Genomic DNA, 15,149 nt, shown 5'->3' on the forward strand with positions numbered 1-15,149 from the left:
GTGTTTGGTGTGTGTGTGTGTGTGTTTGGAGTACTATGTATGTGTTTGGGGGGGGGGTGTTTGGAGTGTGGTGTGTGTGTTTGGAAGTGGTGTGTGTGTGTGTTTGGAAGGCGATGTGTTTGTTTGGGGGGCGGTGTTTGGAGTGGTGGTGTGTGTTGTTTGGAGGGGGGGTGTGTTTGGAGGGTGGTGTGTGTGTTTGTAGGCGGTGTGTGTGTGTTTGGAGGGCAGTGTGTGTTTGGAGGGCAGTGTGTGTTTGGAGGGCGGTGTGTGTGTTTGGAGGGTGTGTGTGTGTGTTTGGAGGGTGTGTGTGTGTGTTTGGAGGGTGGTGTGTGTGTGTGTGTGTGTGTGGTGCATGTGAAGTGTGTGATGTGTCTATATGTGTGTGTGAAAAATGTGTGTGTGGAGTATCTAGGCTGTGTGTGAAGAGGGAGATAGAGGGAGGGAGAGAGAGAATGAAACAGAAAGACGTATTGGGAGCATGCGAGCGACTGAAGAGGGAGAGATAAAGAGAGGATGCTGCTAACATTCCTGTTCTACCTGAGAGTTAAAGGTAAAAAGTGAGTGAGTGAGTGAGTGAGTGAGTGAGTGAGAAAGTAAATGGGTGAGTGAGATGGTGAATGAGTGAGTGAGATATTGAATAATGGTGAATGAGTGAGTGAGATGGTGAGTGAGTGAGTGAAATAATGAGCGTCAGATGGTGAGTGAGTGAGTGGGTGAGTGAGTAAGTGAGATGGTGAATGAGTGAGTGAGTGAGGTGATGAATGATGGTGTATGAGTGAGTGAGATGGTGAGTGAGTGAAACAATGAGTGTGTGAGATGGTGCGTGAGTGAGTGAATGAGTGAGATGGTGAATGAATGAATGAGTGAGTGATATGTTGAATGATGGTGAATGAGTGAGTGAAATGGTGAGTGAGATGGTGAGTGAAAGAATGAGTGTCAGATGGTGAGTGAGTGAATGAGTAAGTGAGATGGTGAATGAGTGAGTGAGATGGTGAGTAAATGAGTGAGTGCGTGAGATGGTGAGTGAGTGAGATGTTGAGTGAGTGAATGAATGAGTGAGTTAGATAGTGTGTGATGAAGCTGTGTTATGTTTCTAGTTGTGACTGTATTATTGTTGTTATTTTTCTTTAAATATTAATAATAACAGCGAGAGGACTGTCGTTTGTGTTTGTGTCTGTTGCTCTGTTCCACTTGTCATTGAATGTCCTCGTGTTCACCCTATGTCCTGTTCTCTTTAGGGAATTGTTTCTCGAGTCTAAAACCAGATTTAGTGTAATTTCTGTTTAATTTTAATAGGTGGTGTCTATTATTCTTTCTTTCTTTCTTTCTCTCTCTCTCTCTCTCTCTCTCTCTCTCTCTCTCTCTCTGTCTCTGTCTCTATCTCTGCTTTTCTGCTGAATGTCCTGGTTTCAGATGGAGCCATAATTATCTCTCTGTCACAGCGGAATCTTCCCTGACCCTCAGGTTCTCCAGAGAGTGTGTTCTGTTTAGTGACGTGGTGTATAGGGTTTTGTCTAGAGGTTTGGAGAGAGAGAGAGAGAGAGAGAGAGAGAGAGAGAGACAGTATCCTCAGGCCACACTCTCTTTCTTTCTCTTCACTCCATTATTTCCTCATTTCCTGAAACTCACTCTCCCTCTCTCTCTCTCTCTCTCTCTCTCTCTCTCTCTCTCTCAGAATCCATCTATCGGCGCGGGGCGAGGAGATGGAGGAAGCTGTACAGAGTCAACGGACACCTCTTCCAGACGAAGCGTTTTAACAGGGTTAGTCCTCATTCTAAGTCTAACACTGAGTCCAACACCGAGTCTAATACAGAGTCCAACACAGAGTCCAACACAGAGTCCAACACCGAGTCTAATGCAGAGTCTTAACACAGAGTCCAACACCGAGTCTAATACAGAGTCCAACACCGAGTCCAACACCGAGTCTAATGCAGAGTCTTAACACCGAGTCCAACACCGAGTCCAACAACGAGTCCAACACCGAGTCTAATACAGAGTCCAACACAGAGTCCAACACCGAGTCTAATGCAGAGTCTTAACACCGAGTCCAACACCGAGTCCAACACCGAGTCCAACACCGAGTCCAACACCGAGTCCAACACCGAGTCTAACACAGAGTCTAACACAGAATTTAATACAGAGTCCAACACATAGTCCAACACCGAGTCTAACACAGAGTCTAACACAGAATTTAATACAGAGCCCAACACCGAGTCCAACACCGAGTCCAACACAGTCCAACACAGAGTCTAACAGAGAGTCTAACAGAGAGTCTAACACAGAGTCTAACAGACAGTCTAACACAAAGTCTAACAAAGAGTCCAACACCGAGTCCAACACAGAGTCTAACAGAGAGTCCAACACAGAGTCTAACAGAGAGTCTAACAGAGAGTCTAACACAGAGTCTAACAGACAGTCTAACACAAAGTCTAACAAAGAGTCCAACACCGAGTCCAACACAGAGTCTAACAGAGAGTCCAACACAGAGTCTAACAGAGAGTCTAACACAGAGTCTAACAGAGAGTCTAACACAAAGTCTAACACAGAGTCCAACACAGAGTCTAACAGAGTGTCTAACACAGAGTCCAACACAGAGTCCAACACAGAGTCTAACACAGTCTAACAAAGAGTCCAACACAGAGTCTAACACAGAGTCTAACGCAAGGTGTAACAGACAGTCTAACACAGAGTCTAACAGAGAGTCCAACACAGAGTCTAACAGAGAGTCTAACAGAGAGTCTAACACAGAGTCTAACAGACAGTCTAACACAGTCTAACAAAGAGTCCAACACAGAGTCTAACGCAAGGTGTAACAGAAAGTCTAACACAGAGTCTAACAAAGAGTCCAACACAGAGTCTAACAGACAGTCTAACACAAAGTCTAACAAAGAGTCCAACACCGAGTCCAACATCGAGTCTAACACAGAGTCTAACAGAGAGTCTAACATAGAGTCTAACAAAGAGTCCAACACTGAGTCCAATACCAATACAGAGTCCAACACCAAGTCCAATACAGAGTCCAATACAGAGTCCGACATCGAGTCTAACACAGAGTCTAACAGACAGTCCAACACAGAGTCTAACAGACAGTCTAACACAAAGTCTAACAAAGAGTCCAACACAGAGTCTAACAGAGTGTCTAACACAGAGTCCAACACAGAGTCTAACACAGAGTCTAACACAGTCTAACAAAGAGTCCAACACAGAGTCTAACACAGAGTCTAACGCAAGGTGTAACAGACAGTCTAACACAGAGTCTAACAGAGAGTCCAACACAGAGTCTAACAGAGAGTCTAACACAGAGTCTAACAGACAGTCTAACACAGTCTAACAAAGAGTCCAACACAGAGTCTAACGCAAGGTGTAACAGACAGTCTAACACAGAGTCTAACAAAGAGTCCAACACAGAGTCTAACAGACAGTCTAACACAAAGTCTAACAAAGAGTCCAACACCGAGTCCAACATCGAGTCTAACACAGAGTCTAACAGAGAGTCTAACATAGAGTCTAACAAAGAGTCCAACACTGAGTCCAATACCAATACAGAGTCCAACACCAAGTCCAATACAGAGTCCAATACAGAGTCCGACATCGAGTCTAACACAGAGTCTAACAGAGAGTCTAACACAGAGTCTAACAGAGAGTCTAACAGGGAGTCTAACACAGAGTCCAACACAGAGCCCAACATCGAGTCCAATACAGAGTCCAACATTGAGTCTAGCACAGAGTCCAACATTGAGTCTAACACAGAGTCTAATACAGAGTCCAACACCAAGTCTAATACAGAGTCAAACACCAAGTCTAATACAGAGTCTTACACAGAGTCTAATAAAGAGTCCAACACCGAGTCTAATACAGAGTCCAACACCGAGTCTAATACAGAGTCCAACACGGAGTCCAACACAGAGTCTAATAACAGAGTCCAACACCAAGTCTAATACAGAGTCCAACACCGAGTCTAATACAGAGTCCAACACCGAGTCTAATACAGAGTCCAACATGGAGTCCAACACAGAGTCTAATACAGAGTTTAATACAGAGTCCAACACCAAGTCCAACACAGAGTACAACCCAGAGTCTAACACATAGTCCGACAGCTAGTCCAACACAGAGTCTATCACAGAGTCTGACCCTGGTGGCGGGGATGTTGGTGGTGAAGTTTGTTGTGAAGTTGTGAGGGGTGGTGTTGGTGAAGGGGGTGATGGTGAAGGTGGTAGTGGTGGTGATGGTGAAGGTGGTGGTGAAGATAGTGATGGTGAAGGTGATGATGGTGGTGGTGAAGATGGTGATGGTGGTGAAGATGGTGATGGTGATGGTGAAATTTGTGGTGAAGATGGTGGTCATGGTGAAGGTGGTGAAGGGTGTGGTGATGGTGAAGGTTGTGGTGAAGGCAGTGATGGTGATGGTGGTGGTGAAGTTTGTGGTGAAGGTGGTGAAGGTGCTGGGGATGGTGATGGTGAAGATTGTGGTGAAGGTGGTGGTGATGGTGAAGGTAGTGATGGTGAAGTTGGTGGTGAAGGTGATGGTGAAGGTGGTGATGGTGAAGTTTGTGGTGAAGGTGGTGGTCATGGTGAAGGTGGTGGGCATGTGATAGTGAAGGTTGTGGTGAAGGTGGTGAAGGTGGTGGTGGTGGTGATGGTTAAGGTTGTGGTGAAGGTGGTGGTGGTGGAGGTGAAGGTGATGGTGAAAGTGGTGAAGGTGATGGTGTTAGTTCTTTTTCACTCCGTGTTCTCTCTCTCTCTCTCTCTCTCTCTCTCTCTCTCTCTCTCTCTTTCTATCTCTATCTCTCTCATTGTTTGGAGGAGCAAGGGATGCAGGAGAAGTAGGTCATGTGTTTTTCCTTCCTCTGTCCATTCTTTAGTGGATTTTCTTTATTCCCCTCCTCCTGCTGCTGCTCGCTCTTCTGTTCTTCATTCAGCTTTCGTCCCCATTTTCTAGTAGTCTAGGCCATAAAGAGATGACAGGGTTAATGCACATATGCACACACACACACACACACACACAGAGAGAGAGAGAGAGAGAGAGAGAGAGAGAAATTTCTGAAGTCTGTTGTACTTTAAACCCTTTCAGAATCGGAGCTATGTTCTGTGAAGCTGCAGTGAATTAGGACAGAACCAGAGAACACAGTTCCACTGTTCCACACACCAGAGGAACCCCATCACTCCAGAGAACACAGTTCCACTGTTCCACACACCAGAGGAACCCCATCACTCCAGAGAACACAGTTCCACTGTTCCACACACCACAGGAACTCCATCACTCCAGAGAACACAGTTCCACTGTTCCACACACCAGAGGAACCCCATCACTCCAGAGAACACAGTTCCACTGTTCCACACACCAGAGGAACCCCATCACTCCAGAGAACACAGTTCCACTGTTCCACACACCAGAGGAACCCCATCACTCCAGAGAACACAGTTCCACTGTTCCACACACCAGAGGAACCCCATCACTCCAGAGAGCACAGTTCCACTGTTCCACACACCAGAGGAACCCCATCACTCCAGAGAACACAGTTCCACTGTTCCACACACCAGAGGAGCCCCATCACTCCAGAGAGCACAGTTCCACTGTTCCACACACCAGAGGAACCCCATCACTCCAGAGAACACAGGTCCACTGTTCCACACACCAGAGGAACCCCATCACTCCAGAGAACACAGTTCCACTGTTCCACACACCAGAGGAACCCCATCACTCCAGAGAACACAGTTCCACTGTTCCACACACCAGAGGAACCCCATCACTCCAGAGAACACAGTTCCACTGTTCCACACACCAGAGGAACCCCATCACTCCAGAGAACACAGTTCCACTGTTCCACACACCAGAGGAACCCCATCACTCCAGAGAGCACAGTTCCACTGTTCCACACACCAGAGGAACCCCATCACTCCAGAGAACACAGTTCCACTGTTCCACACACCAGAGGAACCCCATCACTCCAGAGAACACAGTTCCACTGTTCCACACACCACAGGAACTCCATCACTCCAGAGAACACAGTTCCACTGTTCCACACACCAGAGGAACCCCATCACTCCAGAGAACACAGTTCCACTGTTCCACACACCAGAGGAACCCCATCACTCCAGAGAACACAGTTCCACTGTTCCACACACCAGAGGAACCCCATCACTCCAGAGAACACAGTTCCACTGTTCCACACACCAGAGGAACCCCATCACTCCAGAGAACACAGTTCCACTGTTCCACACACCAGAGGAACCCCATCACTCCAGAGAACACAGTTCCACTGTTCCACACACCAGAGGAACCCCATCACTCCAGAGAGCACAGTTCCACTGTTCCACACACCAGAGGAACCCCATCACTCCAGAGAACACAGTTCCACTGTTCCACACACCAGAGGCTTCCTGACATTAAATCCGTGCCACAGGGCCACTCACCAAAATAACCCCACACCCACCGCTCGGGCCTGTGTGTGCAGGGTTCATTAACTGCCCCACTCTCTGAAGGACAACTCCACCAGACCCTCAGAATTCTGCACTAAATATTTACACCTTACAATTAATTTTTTCATCTGTCTGTCTCTGTCCCCGTCTGTCTCTGTCCCCCTCTGTAGAAGGCGTACTGCAGTCACTGTGCTGAGAGGATATGGGGTCTGGGGAGGCGGGGGTACAGATGTATAAACTGCAGACTCCTGGTTCATAAACGCTGCCATAAACTCGTCCCTCTGAGCTGTCAAAGGCATATGGTGAGTAAAGCTCTCCATCGCTTTCTTACTCTCTCCTCTCTGTCTCCTCCTCTTTCACAGTGACACACAGTCTCTCCTCTCTGTCTCCTCCTCTCTCACAGTGACACACAGTCTCTCCTCTCTGTCTCCTCCTCTCTCACAGTGACACACAGTCTCTCCTCTCTGTCTCCTCCTCTCTCACAGTGACACACACTCTCTCCTCTCTGTCTCCTCCTCTCTCACAGTGACACACACTCTCTCCTCTCTGTCTCCTCCTCTCTCACAGTGACACACACTCTCTCCTCTCTGTCTCCTCCTCTCTCACAGTGACACACACTCTCTCCTCTCTGTCTCCTCCTCTCTCACAGTGACACACACTCTCTCCTCTCTGTCTCCTCCTCTCTCACAGTGACCACACACTCTCTCCTCTCTGTCTCCTCCTCTCTCACAGTGACCACACACTCTCTCCTCTCTGTCTCCTCCTCTCTCACAGTGACACACACTCTCTCCTCTCTGTCTCCTCCTCTCTCAAAGTGACACACACTCTCTCCTCTCTGTCTCCTCCTCTCTCACAGTGACCACACACTCTCTCCTCTCTGTCTCCTCCTCTCTCACAGTGACCAAACACTCTCTCTTCTCTGTCTCCTCCTCTCTCACAGTGACCACACACTCTCTCCTCTCTGTCTCCTGCTCTCTCACAGTGACACACACTCTCTCCTCTCTGTCTCCTCCTCTCTCACAGTGACACACCCTCTCTCCTCTCTGTCTCCTCCTCTCTCACAGTGACACACCCTCTCTCCTCTCTGTCTCCTCCTCTCTCACAGTGACACACCCTCTCTCCTCTCTGTCTCCTCCTCTCTCACAGTGACACACCCTCTCTCCTCTCCATCTCCTCCTCTCTCACTGTGACCACACACTCTCTCCTCTCTGTCTCTTTCTCACTCACAGTGACACACACTCTCTCCTCTCTGTCTCCTCCTCTCTCGCAGTGACACACACTCTCTCCTCTCTGTCTCCTCCTCTCTCACAGTGACACACCCTCTCTCCTCTCCATCTCCTCCTCTCTCACAGTGACCACACACTCTCTCCTCTCTGTCTCTTTCTCACTCACAGTGACACACACTCTCTCCTCTCTGTCTCCTCCTCTCTCGCAGTGACACACACTCTCTCCTCTCTGTCTCCTCCTTTCTCACAGTGACACACCCTCTCTCCTCTTCGTCTCCTCCTCTCTGTCTCATCCTCTCTCACAGTAACAAACACTCTCTCCTCTCTGTCTCCTCCTCTCTCACAGTGACACACACTCTCTCCTCTCTGTCTCCTCCTCTCTCACAGTAACACACACTCTCTCCTCTCTGTCTCCTCCTCTCTCACAGTGACACACACTCTCTCCTCTCTGTCTCCTCCTCTCTCACAGTGACACACACTCTCTCCTCTCTGTCTCCTCCTCTCTCACAGTGACCACACACTCTCTCCTCTCTGTCTCCTCCTCTCTCACAGTGACACACACTCTCTCCTCTCTGTCTCCTCCTCTCTCACAGTGACACACACTCTCTCCTCTCTGTCTCCTCCTCTCTCACAGTGACACACACTCTCTCCTCTCTGTCTCCTCCTCTCTCACAGTGACCACACACTCTCTCCTCTCTGTCTCCTCCTCTCTCACAGTGACACACACTCTCTCCTCTCTGTCTCCTCCTCTCTCAAAGTGACACACACTCTCTCCTCTCTGTCTCCTCCTCTCTCACAGTGACCACACACTCTCTCCTCTCTGTCTCCTCCTCTCTCACAGTGACCACACACTCTCTCTTCTCTGTCTCCTCCTCTCTCACAGTGACCACACACTCTCTCCTCTCTGTCTCCTGCTCTCTCACAGTGACACACACTCTCTCCTCTCTGTCTCCTCCTCTCTCACAGTGACACACCCTCTCTCCTCTCTGTCTCCTCCTCTCTCACAGTGACACACCCTCTCTCCTCTCTGTCTCCTCCTCTCTCACAGTGACACACCCTCTCTCCTCTCTGTCTCCTCCTCTCTCACAGTGACACACCCTCTCTCCTCTCCATCTCCTCCTCTCTCACTGTGACCACACACTCTCTCCTCTCTGTCTCTTTCTCACTCACAGTGACACACACTCTCTCCTCTCTGTCTCCTCCTCTCTCGCAGTGACACACACTCTCTCCTCTCTGTCTCCTCCTCTCTCACAGTGACACACCCTCTCTCCTCTCCATCTCCTCCTCTCTCACAGTGACCACACACTCTCTCCTCTCTGTCTCTTTCTCACTCACAGTGACACACACTCTCTCCTCTCTGTCTCCTCCTCTCTCGCAGTGACACACACTCTCTCCTCTCTGTCTCCTCCTTTCTCACAGTGACACACCCTCTCTCCTCTTCGTCTCCTCCTCTCTGTCTCATCCTCTCTCACAGTAACAAACACTCTCTCCTCTCTGTCTCCTCCTCTCTCACAGTGACACACACTCTCTCCTCTCTGTCTCCTCCTCTCTCACAGTAACACACACTCTCTCCTCTCTGTCTCCTCCTCTCTCACAGTGACACACACTCTCTCCTCTCTGTCTCCTCCTCTCTCACAGTGACACACACTCTCTCCTCTCTGTCTCCTCCTCTCTCACAGTGACCACACACTCTCTCCTCTCTGTCTCCTCCTCTCTCACAGTAACACACACTCTCTCCTCTCTGTCTCCTCCTCTCTCACAGTGACACACACTCTCTCCTCTCTGTCTCCTCCTCTCTCACAGTGACACACACTCTCTCCTCATGGTCAGGATTTGTCTTTGCTGTGGGTCTCTGACGCTTCAGAGTTCCAGTCTGTAGTCTTTCACTGCTGAAACACTCAAGTTTACTCAGAAACTGGATCTGGTTCTCCCAGTGTTCTAAATAACTGTTCTTACTCTTAGTGATGGACTGGTTCTCCCAGTGTTCTAGATAACTGTTCTTACTCTTAGTGATGGACTGGTTCTCCCAGTGTTCTAGATAACTGTTCTTACTCTTAGTGATAACATGTTTCTCCAAGTGTTCTAAGTGTTCTAAGTGTGTACAGACACTCTGCTGCTGCTGTTGTACTATTCCTCACTTCTGATGAGGAGGATACGAGTGGGCTCCTTGAACCCAAAGGCAAGGGATATCCGGAAAAGAGCGCTGCTATTTGAACTCATGAGACAGAAGGGTATTGGCATTATGCTTCTTCAGGAGACACACAGTGGCAGGGATAATGAGGTTGACTTGAAGAATTTGACGGGGAGGTGTTTTTAAGGCACATGAGCTCAACTAGAGGCAGGGTAGCAATCCTGTTTGATGCTTTCTTACCAGTCTCCTGTGAGGGCGAGAAGTGGGTGGAGGGGAGGTGCGTGTTTAGTTAGAGCTCCTTAAAGTTGTTATTTTTAATGTTTTTGCTCCTGTGACTGGTGTTGAGAGGGTTATCTTTTTTAATTGTGCGGGGGTGCCTCTGCTACCAGCGGAAAACAGGAGGGATAAAGTACCTGGGGGTTTTCCTTGGGGACGAAAGTGCACAGAAAAAGAACTGGGAAGGTGCACTTGAAAAACTGAAGGGACGTCTTGCTAAATGGAGGTGGATCAGTGGACACATGTCTTTTAGGGGGAGAGCGCTGGTCATTAATAACTTGGCTGTGTCCTCACTGTGGCCTCAACTCTCCTGCATGGACCCTGTTGACCTGCTCTCTCGGCTGCAGACACTTCTGGTGGACTACTTTTGGGACCGTCTCCATTGGGTCCCACAGGGTGTGCTGTTCCTGCCCAGGGAGGCAGGGGGCAGGTCCTGGAGAACTGCAGGAACTGGCTTGCAGCTTTTAGGCTGAAGTTCTGCTGATGTGGTGTGGACAGCTGTAGCCAGAGTAAGAGTTGATGCACTGTGGCTGGACTCTGCACTGTTTTTTATCGTGGACTATTTAAAATATCGGGACTTTTTAGGACTGAAAAAATTGGACCACTCCTCCCTTCACTGGCTGCTAGAAGAGCCTCTGGTCAGAGGGGCTCAACCGGACGTGTCTGTCGATGGGGCGCATCGGTCTGCATCAGATGCCACATTTAAATTGGCCTGAATCAGTTAAAAACCTGATTTACAACAGGTTCTTGTTCGACAGTACAAAAACATCAAACACTTAACATACTTACAACAAACAAACCATACTACACAAACAAAAAACTGAACTGAAAGAGGTAAGAAGAGGCAATAAGACGAGGCAAAATTTCAAAAATTACATAGAGTTTAAAATCAGTGGTTACAAGTGTCATTATCATCATTTCCACTTATCCATTTCAGGGCATTTCTGAGAGTACAAGGTCCATACAGCTCGCAGTGGCAACTGGGCAAGAAAAGAAGCCCAGACATATCTGTCCACCACAACTTCAACCAGCTCCTCCTGGGGGATTCCCAGGCTTTCCCAGGCCAGCCGGGAGATATAATCCTTCCAGCAGGTCCTGGGTCTACCCCGGGGCCTCCTTCCAGTTGGACGTGCCTGGTATGCCCCCAGTGGGAGGCGTCCAGGAGGCATCCTCATCAGATGCCGAACCACCTCAACTGACTCCTCTCAACGCGAAGGAGTAGTGACTCTACTTCGAGCTCTTCACCCAGTCACAAAGAGTATGCCTGGCAACACGTCAGAGAAAACTCATTCTTTCAGTCATTACCCAGAGCTCATGACCATAGGTGAGAATGGGGACGTAGACTGATCAGTAAATTGAGAACTTTGCTTTATGGCTCAGCTCTCTCTCACCACGACGGTCCGGTACAGTGATTGCATTACTGCAGACGCTGCACCAAACCTATGGTCAATCTCACGATCCCTCTTCCCATCACTCGTGAACAAGAGCCATAGATACTTGAACTCTTTCACTTGTGGTAGGTTCTCACCTCAGGCCTGAAGGGAGCATGCCATCTGTTTCTGGGAGATAACCATGGCCTCAGACTTGGAGGTGCTGATCCACACACCGACCGCTTCACACTCAGCTGCAAACTGCTCAAGTGAACGCTGGAGGCCATAGTGCAAAGAAGCCAAAAAAACAACAACATCCGCAAATAGCAAAGATGCAACCTTCCGAGCCCCTCGAAGGAACAGGAGTGGAGACAAGGCATAGCCCTGATGGAATCCAATGCCCACATTGAACAAGCTTGACTTACTGCTGAGGATGCAAACACAACTCAAAATCTGAGGTCCATACAGCTCGCCGAAGCAACACTGACACCCCATACTTCCAGAGCACCTCCCACAATATCTCTCGGGGAACATGGTCATACACCTGCAAATCCACAAAGCATGTGTAGAGTGGAGTAGCAAACTCCCACACCCCCTCAATCATCTGTGAAAAAGCAAAAAGTAGGTCCATGGTGCAACGGCGGGGACAAAATCTGCATTGTCCCTCCAAACTCCTAGGTTCGACTATCGGATTGATTCTCCTTTCCAGCACCTGGAATAGATTTTCCCAGGGAGGCTGAGAAGTGTGATGCCCTGATAATTGGCACACATTCTCTGGCCCACTTTTTTAAAAATGGTAACCACCACCCACGTTTGCCAATCCAAAGGCATTGTTCCCGAGGTCCATGCAATATTGTAGAGGCGTCTGAGCTAAGACACCACCACAGAATGCCTTCAGTAACTCTGCGCAAATCTCATCCACTCCAGGGGCTTTGCTACTGCTTAAATTTTTAACCACCTCAGTGACTTCAGCCAAGGAAATGGAATCTGACACCCCAGACACTTCTGGCCCTACTTCCAGTCCAGGAGGCATGTATCTCGGGTTCAGGAGTTCCTCAAATTGCTCCTTCCAAAATGTTCCACTCTATATGCTCAGTTGAGTTCAGAATTTCACCATCTTTACTGAGCACAGCTTGGACATTGCCCCTCCCCCTCCTGCATTCTATTTCTGATGGTTTAAAAATGATTAGGTTTTTGGTGCATACTGTTTGATATTTTCTGTGTTTAAGTTTGATTCAGGGCATAGTCTTGATACTGCAAAAAATTCTTATATTTCTGAGAGGAAGCATTGTAAATACATTTTCTCCTTACTATGGGCAGACAAAAGGCCATTATCTGTAAGTGTTTCCTTAAAATTACATACCTGCTCGCTGTAAAATCTGCATGCCTGGTTTGTGGGAGTGGGTGGGATAAGTCAGGCCTGGCGTAGAATATCCTCAATGTTCCCAGAGAGAACTGCAGAACCTAGATGACTAGGGTGAAGCCCATCCTGGTGGTAGAAGGCTGGGTGCTCCCAAAACACTCTCAGTACCCCTGGTTGTCATTGTCTAATTTGCACCCTGGTGTTAAAGTTAACATTCAAGATTTTAATAAAAAAAAAAAAACACTTATATAAACTCTGAGTTTGTCTCCTCTCCATGTGCTGCTCTACAGTCGGTTTGCTCTGGAAACTGCTCTAATGTGTTTACGAAGCCCCAGTGTCTGTAAATGGGTAAAAAAACAAAGTGTCTGGGTCCGGTGCTAGGCTTTCTCTCTCTCTGCTCACGGCAGAGAAACTCCATCTGGAGGTTTTTAGACAACGGAGAGACTCCAAACACTGAAGAGCACCAACCGAGATGAGGATGTTGCTCTAGTGTGATTTCTGTCTGTGATGTCTGCAGAACTATCTGTAGTGGAGGATTCAGAGGCACTGTTGGAGTCTGTGTTTGCACAGAATTAATCTGGATCAGTAGCTGAATTCAACTCTGAAGTGTGAACTCTGCTTAGGAAGATGTTTATTTGGCAGTGGTCTCATGGTGACTGGGGTCTGACAGTGAAGGCATTGATGGAGGAGGGGTTTGTGTCAGGAATGTCATAGTGGAGCGCTCTCTCCCTCAGAATTGAGCAGTGAACCGGCGTAAAGAGTCTCCTCAGATCGAGGAATAACTCCTAACCGTTCTTATTGACCCCAGGGTCTGGGCTGGTGCGGTCCATGTTGTTGGGGAGGTCAGGGATGGAGAGGTCTGGAAGTTGTGGGTGTGTCATGTGTCTGTAATGTCAGGTTCTGTTCCAGTCCTTGGAGGGTGGGGGGGGATGGGGGGATGGGTATATGCTGCACATAATGAATGGTTATTTCTTTATTTTTAATAATTTTTTTAAGCTTTAGCCAAACATACATGAGTTGTTTATTGATTCTAGAGAGATATTAGACTCTGTTTAAACCCCAAACTGACCCCTGGGTCTCAGTTTTTCACTCGAAGACCCACATTTCAAGAAGGAAAAGTAATGTCCTGATAGTGGGTTGTTTTATGAAACTCTGCAGAGGGAGCGAAAAGGAAGACCAAGAGCTGAGAGAGATTTTACATTTCTTTAATGTTTATTTTATGTGTTTGTGCAAAGATATAAAGATGTGGTTTATATTTATGAGCAGAATAATAATACAAGAAGTATGGAACACATATGTTTTAAAAATGTACGTCTCTCTCTGTGTCTCCCTCTCTCTCTCTCTCTCTCTCTCTCTCTCCCTCTCCCTTTCTCCCCCCTCTCTCTCTCTCTCCTCCTTCTCTCTGTCTCTCTCTCTCTCCCTCTCTCCCCCTCTCTCTCTCTCTCTCTCTCTCTCTCTCTCTCTCTCTCTTTCTCTCTCTCTCTTCCTCTCTGAAGGATCCAGCGATGCCTGCCCAGGAGCCTTTGGTTGATGATAAAAGTGGAGATGATGAGGAGGAGCTCCCCCCAGAGGACACTGCCAGTGCGTATAATTAGCTTCTATGTGTGTGTGTGTGTGTGGGCACTGTAGTTCACTGACTGAAAACTGAGGTTTTCTAAACGCCCTCTAAGGTGGAGATTGTGAAGATGTCGTTGTCTCTGTTCTCGTGTGGACAAGGAAAACTGATCTTTTCTGAAATGCTGACATCACACACTCCTCTCTCCCTCTACAGTGAACTACATCAGTCACAAACTACACTGTACACACACAGCTCCTCTCTCCCTCTACAGTGAACTACATCAGTCACAAACTACACTGTACACGCACAGCTCCTCTCTCCCTCTACAGTGAACTACATCAGTCACAAACTACACTGTACACACACAGCTCCTCACTCCCTCCACAGTGAACTACATCAGTCACAAACTACACTGTACACACACAGACACTAGAGTTCAGATTCACACAGATGAATCACACAGAAGGAGACAACAAATAGAACCAAGCCATAAAGAGTGTTCTTAACAACATCACGTACCCAGAAACAGTGTCCAGCCGTAATGTGAATCACATCTATAAATATCACTGTGCTAAGTATCAGGACTGTGAGCCCTGCGAGGTGAGCTACGGAGGTCCTCTGTGGAAAGAACTGTTAAATCTTCCAGGTGAGGAGCCTGATACCTCCCTATTCTCATTTGAAGTCCAGATAATAAAGCCAGTTTGTATGGGACCTCCTGCACCGTGGTCATCCCTCGTAATCAGAGTAAGAACAGCTGGTGCTGACCTTTCATAAGGGCCCTGCCTCTGCTCTGGTGCGGTGTCTTG

General features: G+C 48.1%; 1 protein-coding gene across 3 annotated transcripts in view; it reads left to right on the forward strand.

The window, feature by feature from the left end:
- The window catches only part of prkcz (protein kinase C, zeta), a 55,348-nt gene that overhangs the window by 21,050 nt on the left and 19,149 nt on the right, over positions 1-15,149 (forward strand). For all 3 annotated transcript variants that reach the window (XM_066644882.1, XM_066644883.1, XM_066644884.1), the window contains 3 exons: positions 1,676-1,761; positions 6,590-6,721; positions 14,282-14,366. In XM_066644882.1, the coding sequence (XP_066500979.1) occupies positions 1,676-1,761; positions 6,590-6,721; positions 14,282-14,366 (303 nt within the window). The remainder of the gene's footprint in view (positions 1-1,675; positions 1,762-6,589; positions 6,722-14,281; positions 14,367-15,149) is intronic.

Source organism: Hoplias malabaricus, chromosome 14 (genome assembly GCF_029633855.1).
Source record: "Hoplias malabaricus isolate fHopMal1 chromosome 14, fHopMal1.hap1, whole genome shotgun sequence".
NCBI lineage: Eukaryota > Metazoa > Chordata > Actinopteri > Characiformes > Erythrinidae > Hoplias > Hoplias malabaricus.